Source organism: Clarias gariepinus, chromosome 1, assembly GCF_024256425.1.
Source record: "Clarias gariepinus isolate MV-2021 ecotype Netherlands chromosome 1, CGAR_prim_01v2, whole genome shotgun sequence".
NCBI lineage: Eukaryota > Metazoa > Chordata > Actinopteri > Siluriformes > Clariidae > Clarias > Clarias gariepinus.
In genome coordinates this window covers 26,254,858-26,271,408 of record NC_071100.1, presented here as the reverse complement: position 1 = coordinate 26,271,408, position 16,551 = coordinate 26,254,858, and the positions used below count along the sequence as shown (strand labels likewise).

Sequence of the window (16,551 nt, the reverse complement as noted above, 5' to 3'; positions counted from 1 at the left end):
TGAACACCTCATCCACCAGCACTCGAGCCGTGGTGGAAGCGCTCTGATCCGGAACAGCGAACGCCTCCGGCCACTTGGTGAAGTAATCCATGGCCACCAGCACATAACGATTCCCGCGATCAGAAATGGGAAACGGCCCCAGAATGTCCACGCCCATACGTTCCATGGGCGCCCCCACCCGAAAGTCTTGCAAGGGTGCTCGCGAGCGCTGGGTAGGGCCCTTCTTTGCCGTGCAGACATCGCATCTGTGGACAAAAAGTTCGCTGTCAGTATGACAACCCGGCCAGTAGAACCGAGCACGCAACCGCCGCAGTGTCTTAGTTACCCCAAAGTGTCCCGAACCCGCGTGCCCATGAACCATCCCCAGCACACATGCCCGCAAAGTCCGCGGCACCAGCAGCTGAAAAGATTCACCAGCGCCACACGGCCGTTCCCACTGGCGGTAGAGTAAGCCCCCCCGCAACGCTAGTCGGTGAAACTGCGAGTGGAGAGCTTTTTCTTCGGGTCCCAGGTGGGCGATTGCGGCATAATCCGGTCTCTGGCCCGCGTTAACCCAACTTAATACCCGCTGCAATGCCGGGTCCTTCTCCTGCTCGACCATTAGCTGATCGCAGTCCATCTGTGGCACAGGCGAAACGACCACCGGCGATGGTGTAGGTGCCGCAGTGACTCGGCTGCACGCCGGCTCGGACGGCCGATTACCGACGGGGGCTTCGGAAGACTGCGCAGGGAGAATGTTCTGATTCACGGGGGTCGGGGTGTGTTCGATGTCGTGACCACCCACACGCTCTTCAACCCGCTCGCAGTGTCGACAACGCTCCTTGCTGCACGGCCGGCGGGATAACGCATCGGCGTTAGCGTGCAATTTTCCCGCTCGGTGCTGAACGGTAAAATGATAGTCCTGCAACCGTTCGAGCCAACGCGCTAACTGCCCCTCGGGCTCTTTAAAACTGAGCAGCCACACCAGCGAAGCGTGGTCGGTCCGCAGCAAGAAGGATTGCCCGTATAAATACGGCCTAAAATGCTTAAGGGCCGCGACGACCGCAAGCAGCTCGCGCCGCGTGACGCAGTAATTCTTTTCCGGCCCAGACAACGCGCGGCTGAAGTACGCGACAACACGCTCTTTGCCCCCGGCAACCTGAGACAGGACGGCCCCCAGCCCTACATCGCTCGCGTCCGTGTCGAGAATAAACGTACGAGCTATATCAGGATATTCGAGAACGGGCGACGTAACCAGAGCTCCCCGTAACCGTGTGAACGCACGCGCGTGCTCCCTGTCCCAGCGAAACGGCTGGTTCTTTCTCGTGAGCGCGTGCAGCGGGCTGGCGATCGTAGCAAAATCCCTCACGAACCGGCGATAGTACGACGCTAACCCGAGAAAGGTGCGCAGCTGCGACACATTTGACGGCTCAGGCCAATGCTGTACCGCGGCAATTTTGGCTGGATCGGTGGCAATCTCTTGAGCGCTAATGACGTGTCCCAAAAAGACAGTTTCTTGCCGCAACAACTGGCACTTTTTGGGATTGAGCCGCAAATTCGCCCGCCGGATAGCTAGAAACACCTCCCGTAGGTTAGCTAGCGCGACCGCAAAATCCTTGCCGTGTACCAATAAATCGTCTAAGTAGACGACACAACGGTTGCGAGGGATCTCTGCCAATACTCTCTCCATTAACCGTTCGAACGTAGCGGGAGCGTTGCAGAGGCCGAACGGCATGCGCCGAAATTGCCATAGACCTTGTCCGATCGAAAACGCGGTTTTGGGTCGTGCTTCCGGGGCGAGCTCTACTTGCCAATACCCGCTACGCAGATCCAACGAGCTAAACCACGCCGAGCCCGCAACGTGTTCCAGCGCATCATCTATTCGCGGCAACGGATAAGAATCCTTGCGCGTCACCTCGTTTAACCGCCGGTAGTCCACACAAAACCGCCACGATTCGTCCTTTTTACGCACCAGTACAACGGGTGAAGACCACGGTCCGGATGCTGGCTCTATAACGCCCGAGTCGGCCATCTCACGCAGCTGCTGCTCGGCTATAGCTCGTTTAGCTAACGGGAGGCGTCTCGGATGTAACCGAACAGGAGCGGCGTTACCCGTATCGATATGGTGCTGCACCAAATCGGTATGCGTGCACTCGCGCTCATCCACTGCGAAAATATCGGCGAACTCGTGCAAAAGGGACTTCACGGCGTCGGTCTGCGTCTGATTTAGCCCTACACTGCTACGCCGCATCAGCTCGGCCATTATTCTCGCTCGGACAGCTACCGGATGTTTACATGGCGCGTCCACCGGAAGTTCCGCCCCGCTGGTGCGTGCTACTAACTCGTCCGGCCGCGCTTTGGGCACTAGCAACCTAGCTAAACCGAAGCTACCACGCAGAGTCCCGTCTGCGAGATTCAGTACCGCACCCCACCTTTCCAAAATGTCTAACCCCAAGATACAATCATCCTCGATGTCCGCCACAAAGAATGGGTGAAAAAGAATGATTGCACCTACTTGTATTCGCACTGTGCGACAGGCCCGTATCCTCAAATAACTTCCCGACACGGTGCGAATGTTCACGGCCGGGTCCGGCAGCACACGACCGCGCTCTCCGCGCTTCAACAATCCCCCGCGCAGCAGCGAAACTGTAGAGCCGGTGTCCACGAGCGCCCGCAGCGAAACGTTGTCCAGGCCGCAGTCCACGTAGACCCCCGCGCGATTTCCGACCCGTCCCGACCGGAAGTTAAATCCGGCAGTTGGGGGAACAAAGATGGCTGTGGGAGGCGGTTTCCCCTCGGCGCCCCCCGAAGCTAGTTTAACGGCTGCTGGGGTACGCTGTCCTCCGGCCGGAGCACGTTGCAGCGGTATCCTTGGCCTCGGCGTTGTCGCGGAAACTCGCCGGCCGGGTCGAGGCCTAGCCGCGACGGGTAGCCCTGTCCCCGGCTAGGTTCACCTCCCCAGCGGCCGCGAGCCACCGAAGATCGCTCGGCTCTCTCGCCGTGGTGTTCTCCCAAGATGGGCTCGGCGCGCTCAGCCTCGCGCAGCGCCTCGGACAGCGACGCCGGTGCCGCTAACCGGAGGTGCTCGCGAAGGCGGTACGGCCGGATTCCCCGAAGAAACGCGCGACGAGCTAGCTCTTCCTGCTGGCCGTGTCCGAAATCCGGGTAGCCCTGGCGCGCGAGAGATCGCAGGTCCATGGCGAACGCCCCTAGTGGCTCAGAGGCGCTCCGCACGCGGGTTGCCAGCTCCTCGCCCGCGGCCTCGTTACGGTCTCCTGCGCCGAAACGGAAACAGAGCGACTGCTGCAGCTTTAACCAGTCGTCCCGCTCATCAGCCCGGAGATCTTGCAACGCCCGCAGCGCGTCACCCTCCAACGAGAGGGCCACCCGGACGGCTGTTTCTGCCGGGGACCAGCCCGCGAATTTGGCGGCTAGCTCTACCTGCGCGATGAACGCGTGGGGATCGCCGGCGCCGTTGTAGGCCGGCAGGCGCAGCTGTAGGTCGCTTCGCTGGCGGACGGGGCACGGAGCTGTAGCTTGCTCCGGTGTCGGCGCCACGTCACTGGAGGACTCCTCCCCGAGGTCCAATACCGGAACCTGGAACGCGCCGCTCCGCTCCGGTCGCCGCTCTTTGCCTGCACTAGCCCCATCAGGGAGGGTTTTCTTCCTCCGCAGCTGCTCCGCTACTCGGCGGCCCATTTGGATCCTCCGGATTTCCTCCGGGGTGCGCTCCAACTCGCGACTCTCCATAATCCCACTTCTGACACCAAATGTGGCGTTTTTATCGCCTGAAAGGATGGTGGAGAGACGAGCGAGCTTATCTTGCTGCCCAATGCAAATGGCTGGGAGTATTTTATTTAAGCACACAATCTCACAACTCAAACACATGAACCGGCTTAAAAACAAGAACACCCTATCACACATACCCTGGCTGAAGCCACTAAACCAAACACCTTTCCCCAACACGGTGAACACATAAACAGTCCCTCCCGCAGAGCATGATGGTTATTACCCGAACCCAGCCCACGCCACAATATATATATATATATATATATATATATATATATATAACACCTGTGGATTGTAAAAAAAAAAAAAAATGCTTATATGATCTCTAAAAAAAGTTCACCTTCCCATGATTTTCCGCTCAACTTTTTGTATAGTGAGTCTGGTCGCTGAAGAAATTTAGGAGAGAAGGCTTTCTGGATCACCTGTAAGGAAACAGTGCAACAGCATCTCTTTGGTTATCTGTTTTATATTTATATTTATATTTATATATATATATATATATATATATATATATACACACACACAAAAGTAATAATCATTGGACAAAAAGTATGAATATACATTTATTCACAAGTATTGTGCATACTTTTTGCATAAATCTCTGAAAGAGGTTAACACAGCTGCCTCGGCCAGAAGACCACAGAGTTTCTGAAACCTATAAATGTACTGAAATGCATAAATTTGATGATAATTTTTTTTTTCAAAACTTCGAGCAGGAAAAAAAAATACAAGGTTGTACTAGTGTTTATTTAATTTCAACTCTGCAAATTGTCCAATTTATCTTTAAGTATTTTATGTTTAAATGTCTTCACTGATGTGGAGTTGGCTTAAGTGAACTTTCCACATATGTAAGAAGAATTGTAATTTCTTCACAGATCCATGTCTACAGCATTATTATAATTATAAATAATGTTTAAAAAAAAAGCAATTAACAGATATTCACTGATGCCAAATGTAAATTATTAATTGAAAACGCAGCTAAATCCATATTAGTAGATGTCTGGAAATGCCTGTCCGTTGTTTGTGTGTCTGAAGTGGGGTTTGTGTGTAGAGAGCAGGTTGAATGAACATGGTGATTAAACAGTTAATCTGCATAAACATTTGCAGTGAATGCCACACTTTAATCGAGCTGTGCCAGAGTAAAATGGGCATGAGACTAAACTATTCTGGTCAAGCAACGTGTGTATCAAAATGTCCGTGATGCTTCCGTGTTATCGGGTCAGAATTAAATCTTTAAATGCAACTTTCTCTCTTTTCACTTCAGAGGTAAACAGAGTGTTTAATTACGAAAGTGCTAAAACTTGCGTGCGGCACGATGGCACGATGGCTTGGTGGTTAGCACCGTCACCTCCATAATTTGATTATGATTAAATTGTCTTAAGCTATAAAAGGTGAAGCGTTCTTTTAGACAAATGTATTCCACTCACGAGTAACATTAAGTTGTTCAAAACAAACAGATTAAATTAGAAATGTTGAGAAAGATCTTCATTAGAGAGCCACACTGATTAACCTTGACCACTAAAAATACAAACTTATGGCTTCATTAATGTGTTAAGTTGTTCGGTATTACGCCTGTTGTTTGCATTGGACAATGCAGATTCAATTTTACTTTTGCTGCAACAACTTGATTAATGCAGATGTGATAATGCAAGTAGTTTTAGGATTATTATTAATGGCTGTGTTGAGGCTTTGTGAACCCATGAACTAATATTGTTAATAATAGAACCTAAATTTAATGTATTACGGCTTTTTGCAATAACACTTATTAACCAATAATGAAAACTACAAAGCACTTGTAAGATGCTCTGGATAAGAGTGTCTACTAAATGTAAATGTAAACTCATCTTTTAAAACTAGGCCTGATAAACACTAAACAAAAGGTTGAGTCTGAGACTAGCTGTTTTCGAATCACGGTTTTATGCCATCATTCTGCACGTAATGTGTAAGCTGGGAGCAGGTTGTGTTGCGTTAATTGGTTTGGAAGCTTGAGGTTTCTTTGAGAAACCAGCTCTGTGGAAGTTTATTTATTTTTTTATTGATTCATTTTCTGTACTTCTTATCCTGCAAAAGGTCGAAGGAGGCGTGGAGCCTGAGATTTCAGGGTGCCAATCCATCACAGGGCATACACACTTATTCACACAGTAAGAGCAATTAGGGAACATCACTTAGCCTAATCTGCACGTCAGATTACCCGGAGGAAACCCACCAAGGGAGGGTGAACATGCAAACTTCATGCACATAGTCCGGAGGTGGGACCCTGAACCCTGGAGTAGCAAGGGCACAGTGCTGCCCTTCTTTGATTTATTATATAAAAAAAATCTGCATTGAAAAAAAATATTCATATGTATATAGATGTAGCAAACATTGCAGTGATATTCCTCATTCCAGAGCTTTGTGGTCACATTCATTTTGATCAAAAATTGATCCCATTTTTATACTTTCTATGAAAGTATAAGTGTGTGTATATGTGTGTGCCCTGCGAGGGATTGGCACCCTGTCCAGGGTGTACCCTGCCTTGTGTCCTAAGTCTCCTGGGATAGGCTCCAGGTCCCCGTGACCCTGAATACAGGATAAAGCGGTATAGAAGATGAGTGAGTGAGTGACTTTATAACATAGCCTTATATAGACATGCACTGCATGGATACTACAACACAAAGGGAGTAGGAGGATTAGTGAAGATTACAAAAATATATATAATATCTACAAGGTATTCTATTACAAGATGTGTTTCTGCATTAGTGGAGTCTCTAGGCAGCAGGTGAAGAAGTCCACACGCACTCTGCACGCTAAACTAGTGCATCTAGTCATACTACAGTCTCTGAGCCTGACACCTTGCCAGAGAAAAAGTCCCAGAAGTTGCTTGGCTGTTTGCTGTCTTCTGATGTGGTGGAGGTGTTGGAGCCCTGTCGCACCCACACACTCCTTTCTCTCGCGCTCTGGGGCTGGGAGGTGTCTTCCTGTTGCTGGAGACTGAACTGTAGATTCTCTACTGGACTGGGCAGGCCTGGGCCACTCTGCAGCTCTCGCTCATCAGGCTGCAGCTGGGTAGAGGGCTGAACAAGACTCAGCAAGTTGTGATGCGAATGGAACTGTCGCATCTTAGCTATGGACTTGGGTGGAGTCTCTGAAGGGCCTAAAGCAATGAGAACACAAGCACTTGTTTAAGTTGAAGATTTATTCTAAAAATGGAACAAAGCTAAAAAAAAACGTTCTAACATGGACCTGGACTTGACTCTAATGAACATAATAAAACGAATAATATTGGTTATGTTATGGCTCTGGAGCCACTATGACCAGCCACTAGAAAAGAGCGGTAACTAAATATAAGTTGTATCCGCCAGCCAAGTGATTAGCAGTGCAGGGATTCAAATCTACTATGTATTTCCCATCAGCAGCCAGTAAAAATAAAACTCCAGTTTAACCCTGGAATCCCCAGCAATGAGACTCACGTTTGCTGCTGGTGCTGAGATGTAGTGCGTTGAAAAAAACCTCGCTGCTCAGAGAGGTTCCACCATCAGAGTCTTCGAACAATGGGGATACCGGCTCAATAGGTGACATATCATCACTGGACTGACCTACTGAGTCCAGAGATGTCTGAGTGTCTCTGCGTAGTCCCAAATCTGGCTCCCCAGTCACACCGCTGCCACTGTCACATGGTAAGAAAAGTGCATTCAGATTCATTTATGCAATACAATACATTAACTAAATAGTCAATAAAAAAAATAAAAAATTCAGGTCAGTAAAGAGTTTTTCGTTGTTGTGACTTTACCTGAGTTTTCTGCGTAGCAGGTAGTCTATGACGTCTGGATCGGTCTGAATGAGACTCATAAGCACCTCCTGCTGGAGCTCTGCTGAAACCTACAGCCAGCCAACACATGGGAATACTGACTCAGAATCGGTTTCTATGATCGTTATAAATATGAATATTGACTATATACATATACTGTATGAATCTTTCTCTCTCACTGTGAAAAGATATTTGTAGTGCTGGATGAAGAGCAGAGTGACTGAGATGATGGCAGCACTGTCTTCGATGCCCATTGCCTCAGGTTTCAGCTCTTTCTCTGAACCCTTCTCCTTTTGTAGCAGGTTGGGCCCGAAAATCACGGCCAAGTTAGCTGCTGTCATCTTATTACCTGGGACCTGAACAGGACACAATTCACTAATTAAATTTCACATTGATTTATGATATCTTGTTACACTTTAAATGTCATTTTTATGCTTTCCTAAGAAATTAATTGAAACAATAAGTTTTCATATTCTAAAAAACTGAAATTCTCAGTTTTTAGAAAATGTGGTCTCTTAACACAAAATCTGTTTATGTGATGTCACAAACTGTTATTCATCTGTAATATACACTCACCTAAAGGATTATTAGGAACACCAGTTCAATTTCTCATTCATGCAATTATCTAATCAACCAATCACATGGCAGTTGCTTCAATGCATTTAGGGGTGTGGTCCTGGTCAAGACAATCTCCTGAACTCCAAACTGAATGTCAGAATGGGAAAGAAAGGTGATTTAATCACTTTTGAGCGTGGCATGGTGGTTGTTGGTGCCAGAAGGGCTAGTATAAGTATTTCACAATCTGCTCAGTTACTGGGATTTTCACGCACAACCATTTCTAGGGTTTATAAAGAATGGTGTGAAAAGGGAAAAAACATCCAGGATGCAGCAGTCCTGTGGGCGAAAATGCCTTGTTGATGCTAGAGTTCAGAGAAGATGGGCCGACTGATTTAAGCTGATAGAAGAGCAGCTTTGACTGAAATAACCACTCGTTACAAGCGAGGTATGCAGCAAAGCATTTGTGAAGCCACAACACGCACAACCTTGAGGCGGATGGGCTACAACAGCAGAAGACCCCACCGGGTACCACTCATCTCCACTACAAATAGGAAAAAGAGGCTACAATTTGCACAAGTTCAACAAAATTGGACAGTTGAAGACTGGAAAAATGTTGCCTGGTTTGGCGTAAACAGAATGAGAACATAGATCCATCATGCCTTGTTACCACTGTGCAGGCTGGTGGTGGTGTTGTAATGGTGTGGGGGATGTTTTTTCGGCACACTTTAGGCCCATTGGGCATCGTTTAAATGCCACGGGCTACCTGAGCATTGTTTCTGACCATGTCCATCCCTTTATGACCACCATGTACCCATCCTCTGATGGCTACTTCCAGCAGGATAATGCACCATGTCACAAAGCTCAAATAATTTCAAATTGGTTTCTTGAACATGACAATGAGTTGTCTGTAATAAAATGGCCCCCACAGTCACCAGATCTTAACCCAATAGAGCATCTTTGGGATGTGATGGAACGGGAGCTTCGGGCCCTGGATGTGCATCCCACAAATCTCCATCAACTGCAAGATGCTATCCTATCAATATGGGCCAACATTTCTGAAGAATGCTTTAGCACCTTGTTGACTCAATGCCACGTAGAATTAAGGCTGTTCTGAAGGCGAAAGGGTTCAAACACCGTATTAGTATGGTGTTTCCTAATAATCCTTTAGGTGAGTGTAGACATGAACAACTTACTGAAAGGTCACATGACCTTTTATATGAGCTTATGCAGTCAGTAAGGCACTGTTCCAATGTCACATCCATAATAGTGATGGGTCATTTATGAATGATTTGTTCTTTTTGAACGAGTCTTTAACGTGACTCAGAAGAATGAGTAGTCCAGAGAATGATTCGTTTATTTTCTACTGGCCGCGCATACGCAAAGTATAACAAGACCTCCGTAGATTATGTACAGGAAACATAAATAAGTAGTTACTTTTAAATCTGCTGGTCTGAATCATTCGTTCTTTGTCACATGATTGCCATAGACGCTATGCAGTGCAACAGATTCAAAAGAACGAACGACTCGGACTCGTGAAAAAAGCCTTTCAATTTTGTTTCCTGTGTAATGCACTGCATAGCGGCTATGGGAGTCACGTGACTAAAGAACAAATGATTCGGTCCAGAAGATATAAGAGGTGAGCTGCTCATTCTGTTTATCATAATATGTCCTTAGCTGAATTGTAATATTTTCATTACTGAAACTCTAGCCAAAATTTGTGGATGTAGACGTGTGCAAACCTACAAAGATTAAGCAATAGGCAGAGCCTGAGAGAGAAAGACAGAACGAGAAGTGTGTTACTTACCGCTTGCTGATCAGGTCCGACGGAGTCATGAGCGTGCTCCTGAACTGTGTGTAACAAACTCAGCAATCTCAACAGAGTGTCACAGTTACACGGAGGTAACAGGTACAACAGCTGCTGCAGGTATGTCAATTGATCGGCGCCCCACAGACCTGTAACACACAGTGTGTACAGTGATCACAAAACTCCGGACTTCTGGTAGTTCTCAGAATCATAAAATCTACTAAAGAGGGTAGGGCATTTTTATGTTTGGCTCCAAAGCTTTGGAATAGCCTTCCAGACAATGTTCGGGGCTCAGGCACAGTTTCCCAGTTTAAAAGTAGACTCAAGACGCATCTCTTTAATCTGGCATACACGTAACTCATATTCCAGTACATCTATCCTGAATGGCAACTACTATGCTAATTCTTTCCACACGTTCTTTATTTTTCTACCCATCCTGAGGCATCCAGAGAAGGATCAGCTCCAGCTGGATTCTGCTTTACAACTTGAAGCTACTGTACACATCCTGCTCCTGTGCACCCAGTGATCCAGACCCCATCTGCCCTCTGCACCTACTGACTCATCCCTTTGAACTGGAACTGAACTGAACTGGAATTTCTGTTATATTGTACTCTCAGCTGCATAACACACATGATGTTATATAATTTCTATCCATTATCACCCAAATGAGGATGGGTTCCCTGTTGAGTCTGGTTCCTCTCAAGGTTTCTTCCTATTACCAACTTAGGGAGTTTTTCCTTCCTGTCGCCCTCACCCTTGGCTTGCTCATCAGGGACAATATCATTATTATCTAGACACATTTTTCTCACACATACACACTTCCATTAATGTTCTTTTCATTTTTATGAAGCTCCTTTGAGACAATGACCACTGTTAAAAGCGCTATATAAATAAAATTGAATTGAATTGAATTTAATGTTTATACAAAAACACATTAGTATACTGTAGATCCGTGCGTGCGTTTGTGCATGTGTGTCTCCGTACTGTTAGCATGCAGAAAGGCGCAGTAGAGCTCTCTGGGCAGCAGAGGGTCAGGCATGTCTCTGAGGAACTCTTTTAATAGTGCTGCCACATCATGAACACTGTGTTCATCATCCAGAACTACATCTGTTCCACTGTCAAAGTCCTCACGCAGCTGAAAACAAACACAAACAGGACAGATAAAGACAATAACTCCCAGCCGAGTACTTGTAAAGTGCAAGCAGTTCTGGTGAACAATTGTGACCACAATTCCCAGTGGCAGATGTGTCTCTTCTGCAAGTTCATGGCAAGTTATCCATCAATTTTAAAGGATCAGGCGATCCACTCACTGAATGTTCACAGGAACGACTACAGCGGCCTCCAAGCCACCTCCGCTAGGATTATTAATCACGGATGTAGGTTTCTTTAAAAATGTTTGCACCAATAAAATGTTCTGCTGCAGCTACAGTAAGAGTCTCATCAGTGTCCTGTGCTTAAAGTCTTCTCTAACTGTCAATCAGTTTCATCCCTTAATTCACAAGAATTGTCATCTCAAATCCCGGTTTGACTTGAACACCTCTCGAAAATAAGTCATTGTTATTTTCTATACCCTTCTATAAAGCCCTTCTGTAAGTAAGACAAGGATGTCTGTTAAAAAGTGTAAATGATTTACGTACTGTATATACACACATTTACTTTAGATCGCCTCAAGAAATGCAGAAGAATGAAACTATATAATGTGCTACACACACCAAGTTCATAAAACCCAGTGTAAAAATAGAAAATCTATGACACATGGAGCAAATGTACTGTATGTGAGGCCTGGTCATGTGACATGGTTAAAAAGTAGGCTGCAGGCTTTAGCCTAAACTGACACTAGGTGGTAGTGTGAGCTGAGACTCACTTGGCGGACTCTCTTTTTGGAACTTCCAACTCGGAAAATTCCCACCGTCTGCAGCCCTGGAGAGCAAAGAGGAAAAGCCAAGTGAAGAGCATGTTATTGGTTTTCTTTGATTGTGTATCTCTTGAAACATACTGTTTTATATTATTATAAATTCCTTGCTATTTACACACATATCAAACTGTAAAATTCATCACATCTATTACTGTATGAGTGTATATTTTAAAAATACAAAAAAAGGGTCTTTAATACATGAATTGAAATATATCAATAGTTGATTATGTTTAAGGATAACAATTAGATATGTGGATTGTACAGTTAAGCCATTAAAATCAACTAAAGATGCAGCCGGTTATTGTACAGCTATTATATTTAATCAATTTATTGTTTTTTTTATCCTTGAGGAAGGAAGTTAAGGAATAAGTACTCATGCACATGCAGTTGCAGTCAAGGTGGTGCAGAAATTCAATTCATAGCACAAAGCCTTAACCACTTGAACCACTATTTCTTGACACTAAGCTGTTTTTAACACTCAAAATTTAGGCAAACACAGCTTCTCACTTTAATGTCTTTCCAAAACTAAATCCTTAAAATACATGCTCATGCACTGCTTTGGGTAAAAAGCAGGCCTGGGCAAAGAGGAGATATACTGTAATCAGATATTGATGATGACTGACAGGACGTAATTGCTCATGGTGCACTTGGGGAAAGCAATTCATATACAGTATACTGTAGCAACAACCTACCAAAAAATAAATAAAGAAATAAATAAAGAAAGAAAGAAATCAGTTCAGCTCTCCTTATGTATCTGGCTTAAAACCAATTAATGATAGTTTGCATCCAGGGAAATTGATTATCACATCATTTTAATAAGAAAATATTGTGATTTTAATTTTTATTTATTACTCAACTAGATAGAAAGGCTGAACGCTTACACAAGAAGAGGACATTTATGAACTCAGTTTGTTTTGGTGATCCACTACTTTTCTTTTTTCTGTGCCTTTTTTTTTCCAAAGATTGGCTCACCACAGAGCTCTGAGATATCTCTAAGTAGCTATCTTCTAACAGTCTTAAAATATGAGCAAAACTTTTGAGAAGTGTTTATAACTCACTAACCACACCTTTAAACAATCACCTCTTCTGTTTAAATAACATAAAATATTATGAGATAACAGTTCATTAATCATTAATTTGTGAAATTCCATGGTAAGAGGCATTACCGTAAGATTCTTAAAAGACACTATAGCATAGCAGGGTATTACAACATAAATTAAATAATAATAATAATAATAATAATAATAATAATAATAATAAACATTCAGATGTATAAAAGCATGTAAACTTTCCGAAGGATCTGTAAATAAATATGCATACAGTAAGGTGATAAATGTATGTGCAAAGTAACCTAGAATTAGTGTGCAATGGAACAATAAAGATCTAATTTAAGTAAAGCAGTAAAACCGTGCCGGAACAAACTACCAAGCGGACTTATAAGTTAAGAGCAGAATTTTACAGTTTGATGGCACCTTCGAGAAAAGCTTCCCTTCTGCACCAGGGCAAAAGGAGCCTGGGCTCAATGTGTGATAAAATGTTGATTCCAAAGTGTAAGGGGTGAGTGAGTTTAGTCCTGGTTCCTGACTGCAGTGCTCACCATATGTAACTATGTGCTGGCAGCAGCGCTCCATGACACGTGGCACCTGTCTGTAAATGGGGTTCAGACTCAGCTTGGTCTGCGTGCGGCCTGCAGGCGTCTTCTTGATGTCTAATTCATTAGGATGAGAAAGCTGCAGTGCCTCCAAAAGCCTGGACTGACTTTCCACCAGATCCGAGATGGAGTCAACTGACAGGCCTCCCTGGAGAAAGACAAAAGAATTTGTTTTGCTTTGACGTTTCCCCCCCAAAAGTTAAAGGCATGCATGGAAACAAAAACAACAGAGAGAGAGAGAGAGAGAGAGAGAGAGAGAGAGAGAGAGAGAAAGAGTCACATGTGAAATTACAACTGATTTCATCCAACTGGTTTACAATTGTTTGATAAGACACATAAATTATATACAGTTCTAACATGATTAGATCTACTGTTTAATAGTGTGCATTAATCTAAAAAGATGCTGAGCAATTAATTCAAAAGCTTTCTTCCCATTCCTCTCTGTTTTTTCTTTTACATTAGCTTTTTTAGAATCCAGACAAATATTCTAGTAATATTAAGGACTTGACCTGATTAAGTTGTTGAGCAACCCTTACTGTGCTATAAACATTAGAATAAAATAAGAGAGATACATATTACTCAAGTAACACTTCCTTACATATATATAACACTTTGATATCAAGCTTTGTATGGAAGTGGTTACTCGAATCTAATAAATACAGGAATATTACACAGCTGTTTGCATGCATGTGAATAAAGGTTTATCAGTTTGTTTTACAGTGTTTTGTAACGTATACTCTTATAGCTGCCTCATGACCAGGAGTTCCACTCTATTTTTGCAGTACATTACAAAGCTTTCACTTCACAAGTGGCTGTCTGAGTGAAAGGGCAATGGAAAATACATTAGCATGCAATTACCGCACATCCTTTTTTAGTCAAGAAAAAGTTCAATTGCGGGAATGTAAACAGATTTTCAGAAGGGGGCGCTTCAGCTGTTGCACCAGCCCACCAGCACTGATGCAGACCCTTTTCTCTCTCTCTCTCTCTCTCTCTCTCTCCCACCTCTACTTCACTGGGCTGGACTCGTGTGGAAAGACAGATAGAGATCTTGGAAATTCACACTGTGCAGCAGCCACCCAGAGAGAGGCAGTCTCCACTCCCAATAAGTCAGCGGTCTACACAGGAACCAGAGCTAGATTAACCATATAAAACCGGATAAATATCAACTGCCTGCCTTTCTCACTCTTATAAACATGTATAAAGGAATTAATCAAATTAATCTATTTTATGTTTCATGCTGCAGCGCTGTCTTGAATCTGATGGCCATAATGCACTGATGCAATTTCTTTAGCATCAACTCTGACAGTAGTTACTGTACAGTATGTCTGCAATGCAAATCAAATGCTTATATTCAATTCAGTTAGATTTTATTTGTATAGTGTATATGTATTTTATACATTAACATTATAACAAACAGATTTACAAGAATATATAACTGTTTGGCATGTTACTTTTATAGTAATGCACTTGTTTTAAAACATTATTCTTTATAGGGAATTCCAATTCACTGGGAACTTTTATGGCAGATACTCCACATATACATATTTTTTTCTTTGAAAATCACTTATTTATTCTCTATACCACTTATTCTAGTACAAGGAGGACAAGCGAAGGCTCCTCACAACTTTTTGTGGGAATAAAATAAAGCCTTTTGAGAGATGACTGTTTATAGATTTACTATAAATGTAAATTATGCTGTTTCAGTTTATTTTAAATTATAACAGGAATTTAAGCATAACTACTATATAACTGGAAAATACTACGCTCCCATTCATTAGATAATAATAAAAAATGGTATTGTTGGCAAATTGCTAAGGTATGAAAGAATATTAGTGGCATAAATGTTTAGGAATCATTAGCCAGTGTACATTGCTCAATAAGTTTCAGCACCGCAAAGTTCATTAAAACTGTATTTGGGGTCTGAATAACAATATCTTTATTTATGGTGCAGTACTGTGTAAAAGTCTTGAGCCAGCCCTAATTTCTTCCTGTTAAAAGAAATTTAAGGATGTAGATTAAATTAAAGAAATGGAAACAAAAGTTTTACTATGACAGGCGGCAAAGAGCCTAAAGATATTATTTCATAAATATGTTTGCTTAAGTAACAACCTCAGCAGCAACCTTATTTCCCCTCTCATCTGTTCCAATCACCCCAAAAGCATTCAGCATCAACAGTACACTAATCACCGGCCTGATCACCTGCACCTGTTTCTCACTGGTTGATGCATTAAGTTCGATTTTATGTTTTTTTGCTTGAATGATTCATAGGTCACTGTGTGGCTTAACTACCAAACAAAACATTCCTCTGAAACAGCGCAGGTACAGAGACTGGACTGAACATGAGAGCCAAAAACATGCCAAAAATGAGAGCCAAAAAAGTCCTTCAGCAAGCTTGGAGAACTATTCCTCAAGAAGACATTAAAATACAAGCCTATTTAAAAGCAAACATGAAGAAATATCTGCACAGAACTGTATGTGTTTTTATTGATAATGGAAATTTAATAGTGATTAGTGATTTATGCACTTTACTTATCTTCCTTCGTCCATCTATCACATTATTCCCCTGAATCTTATTGCTGAAAATATACCGTGCGTCTGCACTTAAAGCATTTCAGACGTTTTGTTGTGCGTCAACACAAGGGATTATATTGTGGATGACATTTCATCTTCATCTGATAGAAAACGAGAAGGCTCTCTGTCACTTTAAATAATCAAGTCTAAGCCTTAACAAAGCAAATAGTGATAAGGGAACACTTCAACAGTTTATGAGATTAACCTCTGCATCAAATTCAACCCTCCAGCACTATTCACTACCAATAAAATGAAAACAATCATGCTTACACTCAGTCATGCTCTCATATATATACAGAGGGGACAGCTTTAACAGTAGTTATCTGTTTATGTCCTTTTTAAAAACTGTAATTAATTCATAGCATGAATTGTTTTGTTCTTAAAGAAGAAGATGTAATTTAAACAATATTGCATGAACAAGAGAGTGGTGATACTCTACAGTATAATGACCCACAATCCCAAATTTTGAGTGACATTGTCATACATACTGTACGCAG

At 43.4% G+C, this 16,551-nt stretch overlaps 1 protein-coding gene across 3 annotated transcripts in view; it reads right to left on the bottom strand.

Moving 5' to 3' along the window:
- Positions 1-4,052: 4,052 nt before the first annotated feature.
- The window catches only part of arhgap36 (Rho GTPase activating protein 36), a 43,848-nt gene continuing 31,349 nt past the window's right edge, over positions 4,053-16,551 (bottom strand). For 2 of the 3 annotated variants that reach the window (XM_053500577.1, XM_053500590.1), the window contains exons 5-13: positions 13,430-13,631; positions 11,782-11,837; positions 10,902-11,052; positions 9,918-10,066; positions 7,735-7,911; positions 7,538-7,626; positions 7,218-7,414; positions 6,600-6,901; positions 4,053-4,190 (exon numbers count right to left, since the gene is read on the bottom strand). In XM_053500577.1, the coding sequence (XP_053356552.1) occupies positions 4,083-4,190; positions 6,600-6,901; positions 7,218-7,414; positions 7,538-7,626; positions 7,735-7,911; positions 9,918-10,066; positions 10,902-11,052; positions 11,782-11,837; positions 13,430-13,631 (1,431 nt within the window). In that variant the 3' untranslated portion in view covers positions 4,053-4,082. Of the gene's footprint in view, positions 4,191-5,787; positions 6,902-7,217; positions 7,415-7,537; positions 7,627-7,734; positions 7,912-9,917; positions 10,067-10,901; positions 11,053-11,781; positions 11,838-13,429; positions 13,632-16,551 lie in introns of those variants that run through there. The other variant, XM_053500586.1, reaches the window with a different exon arrangement.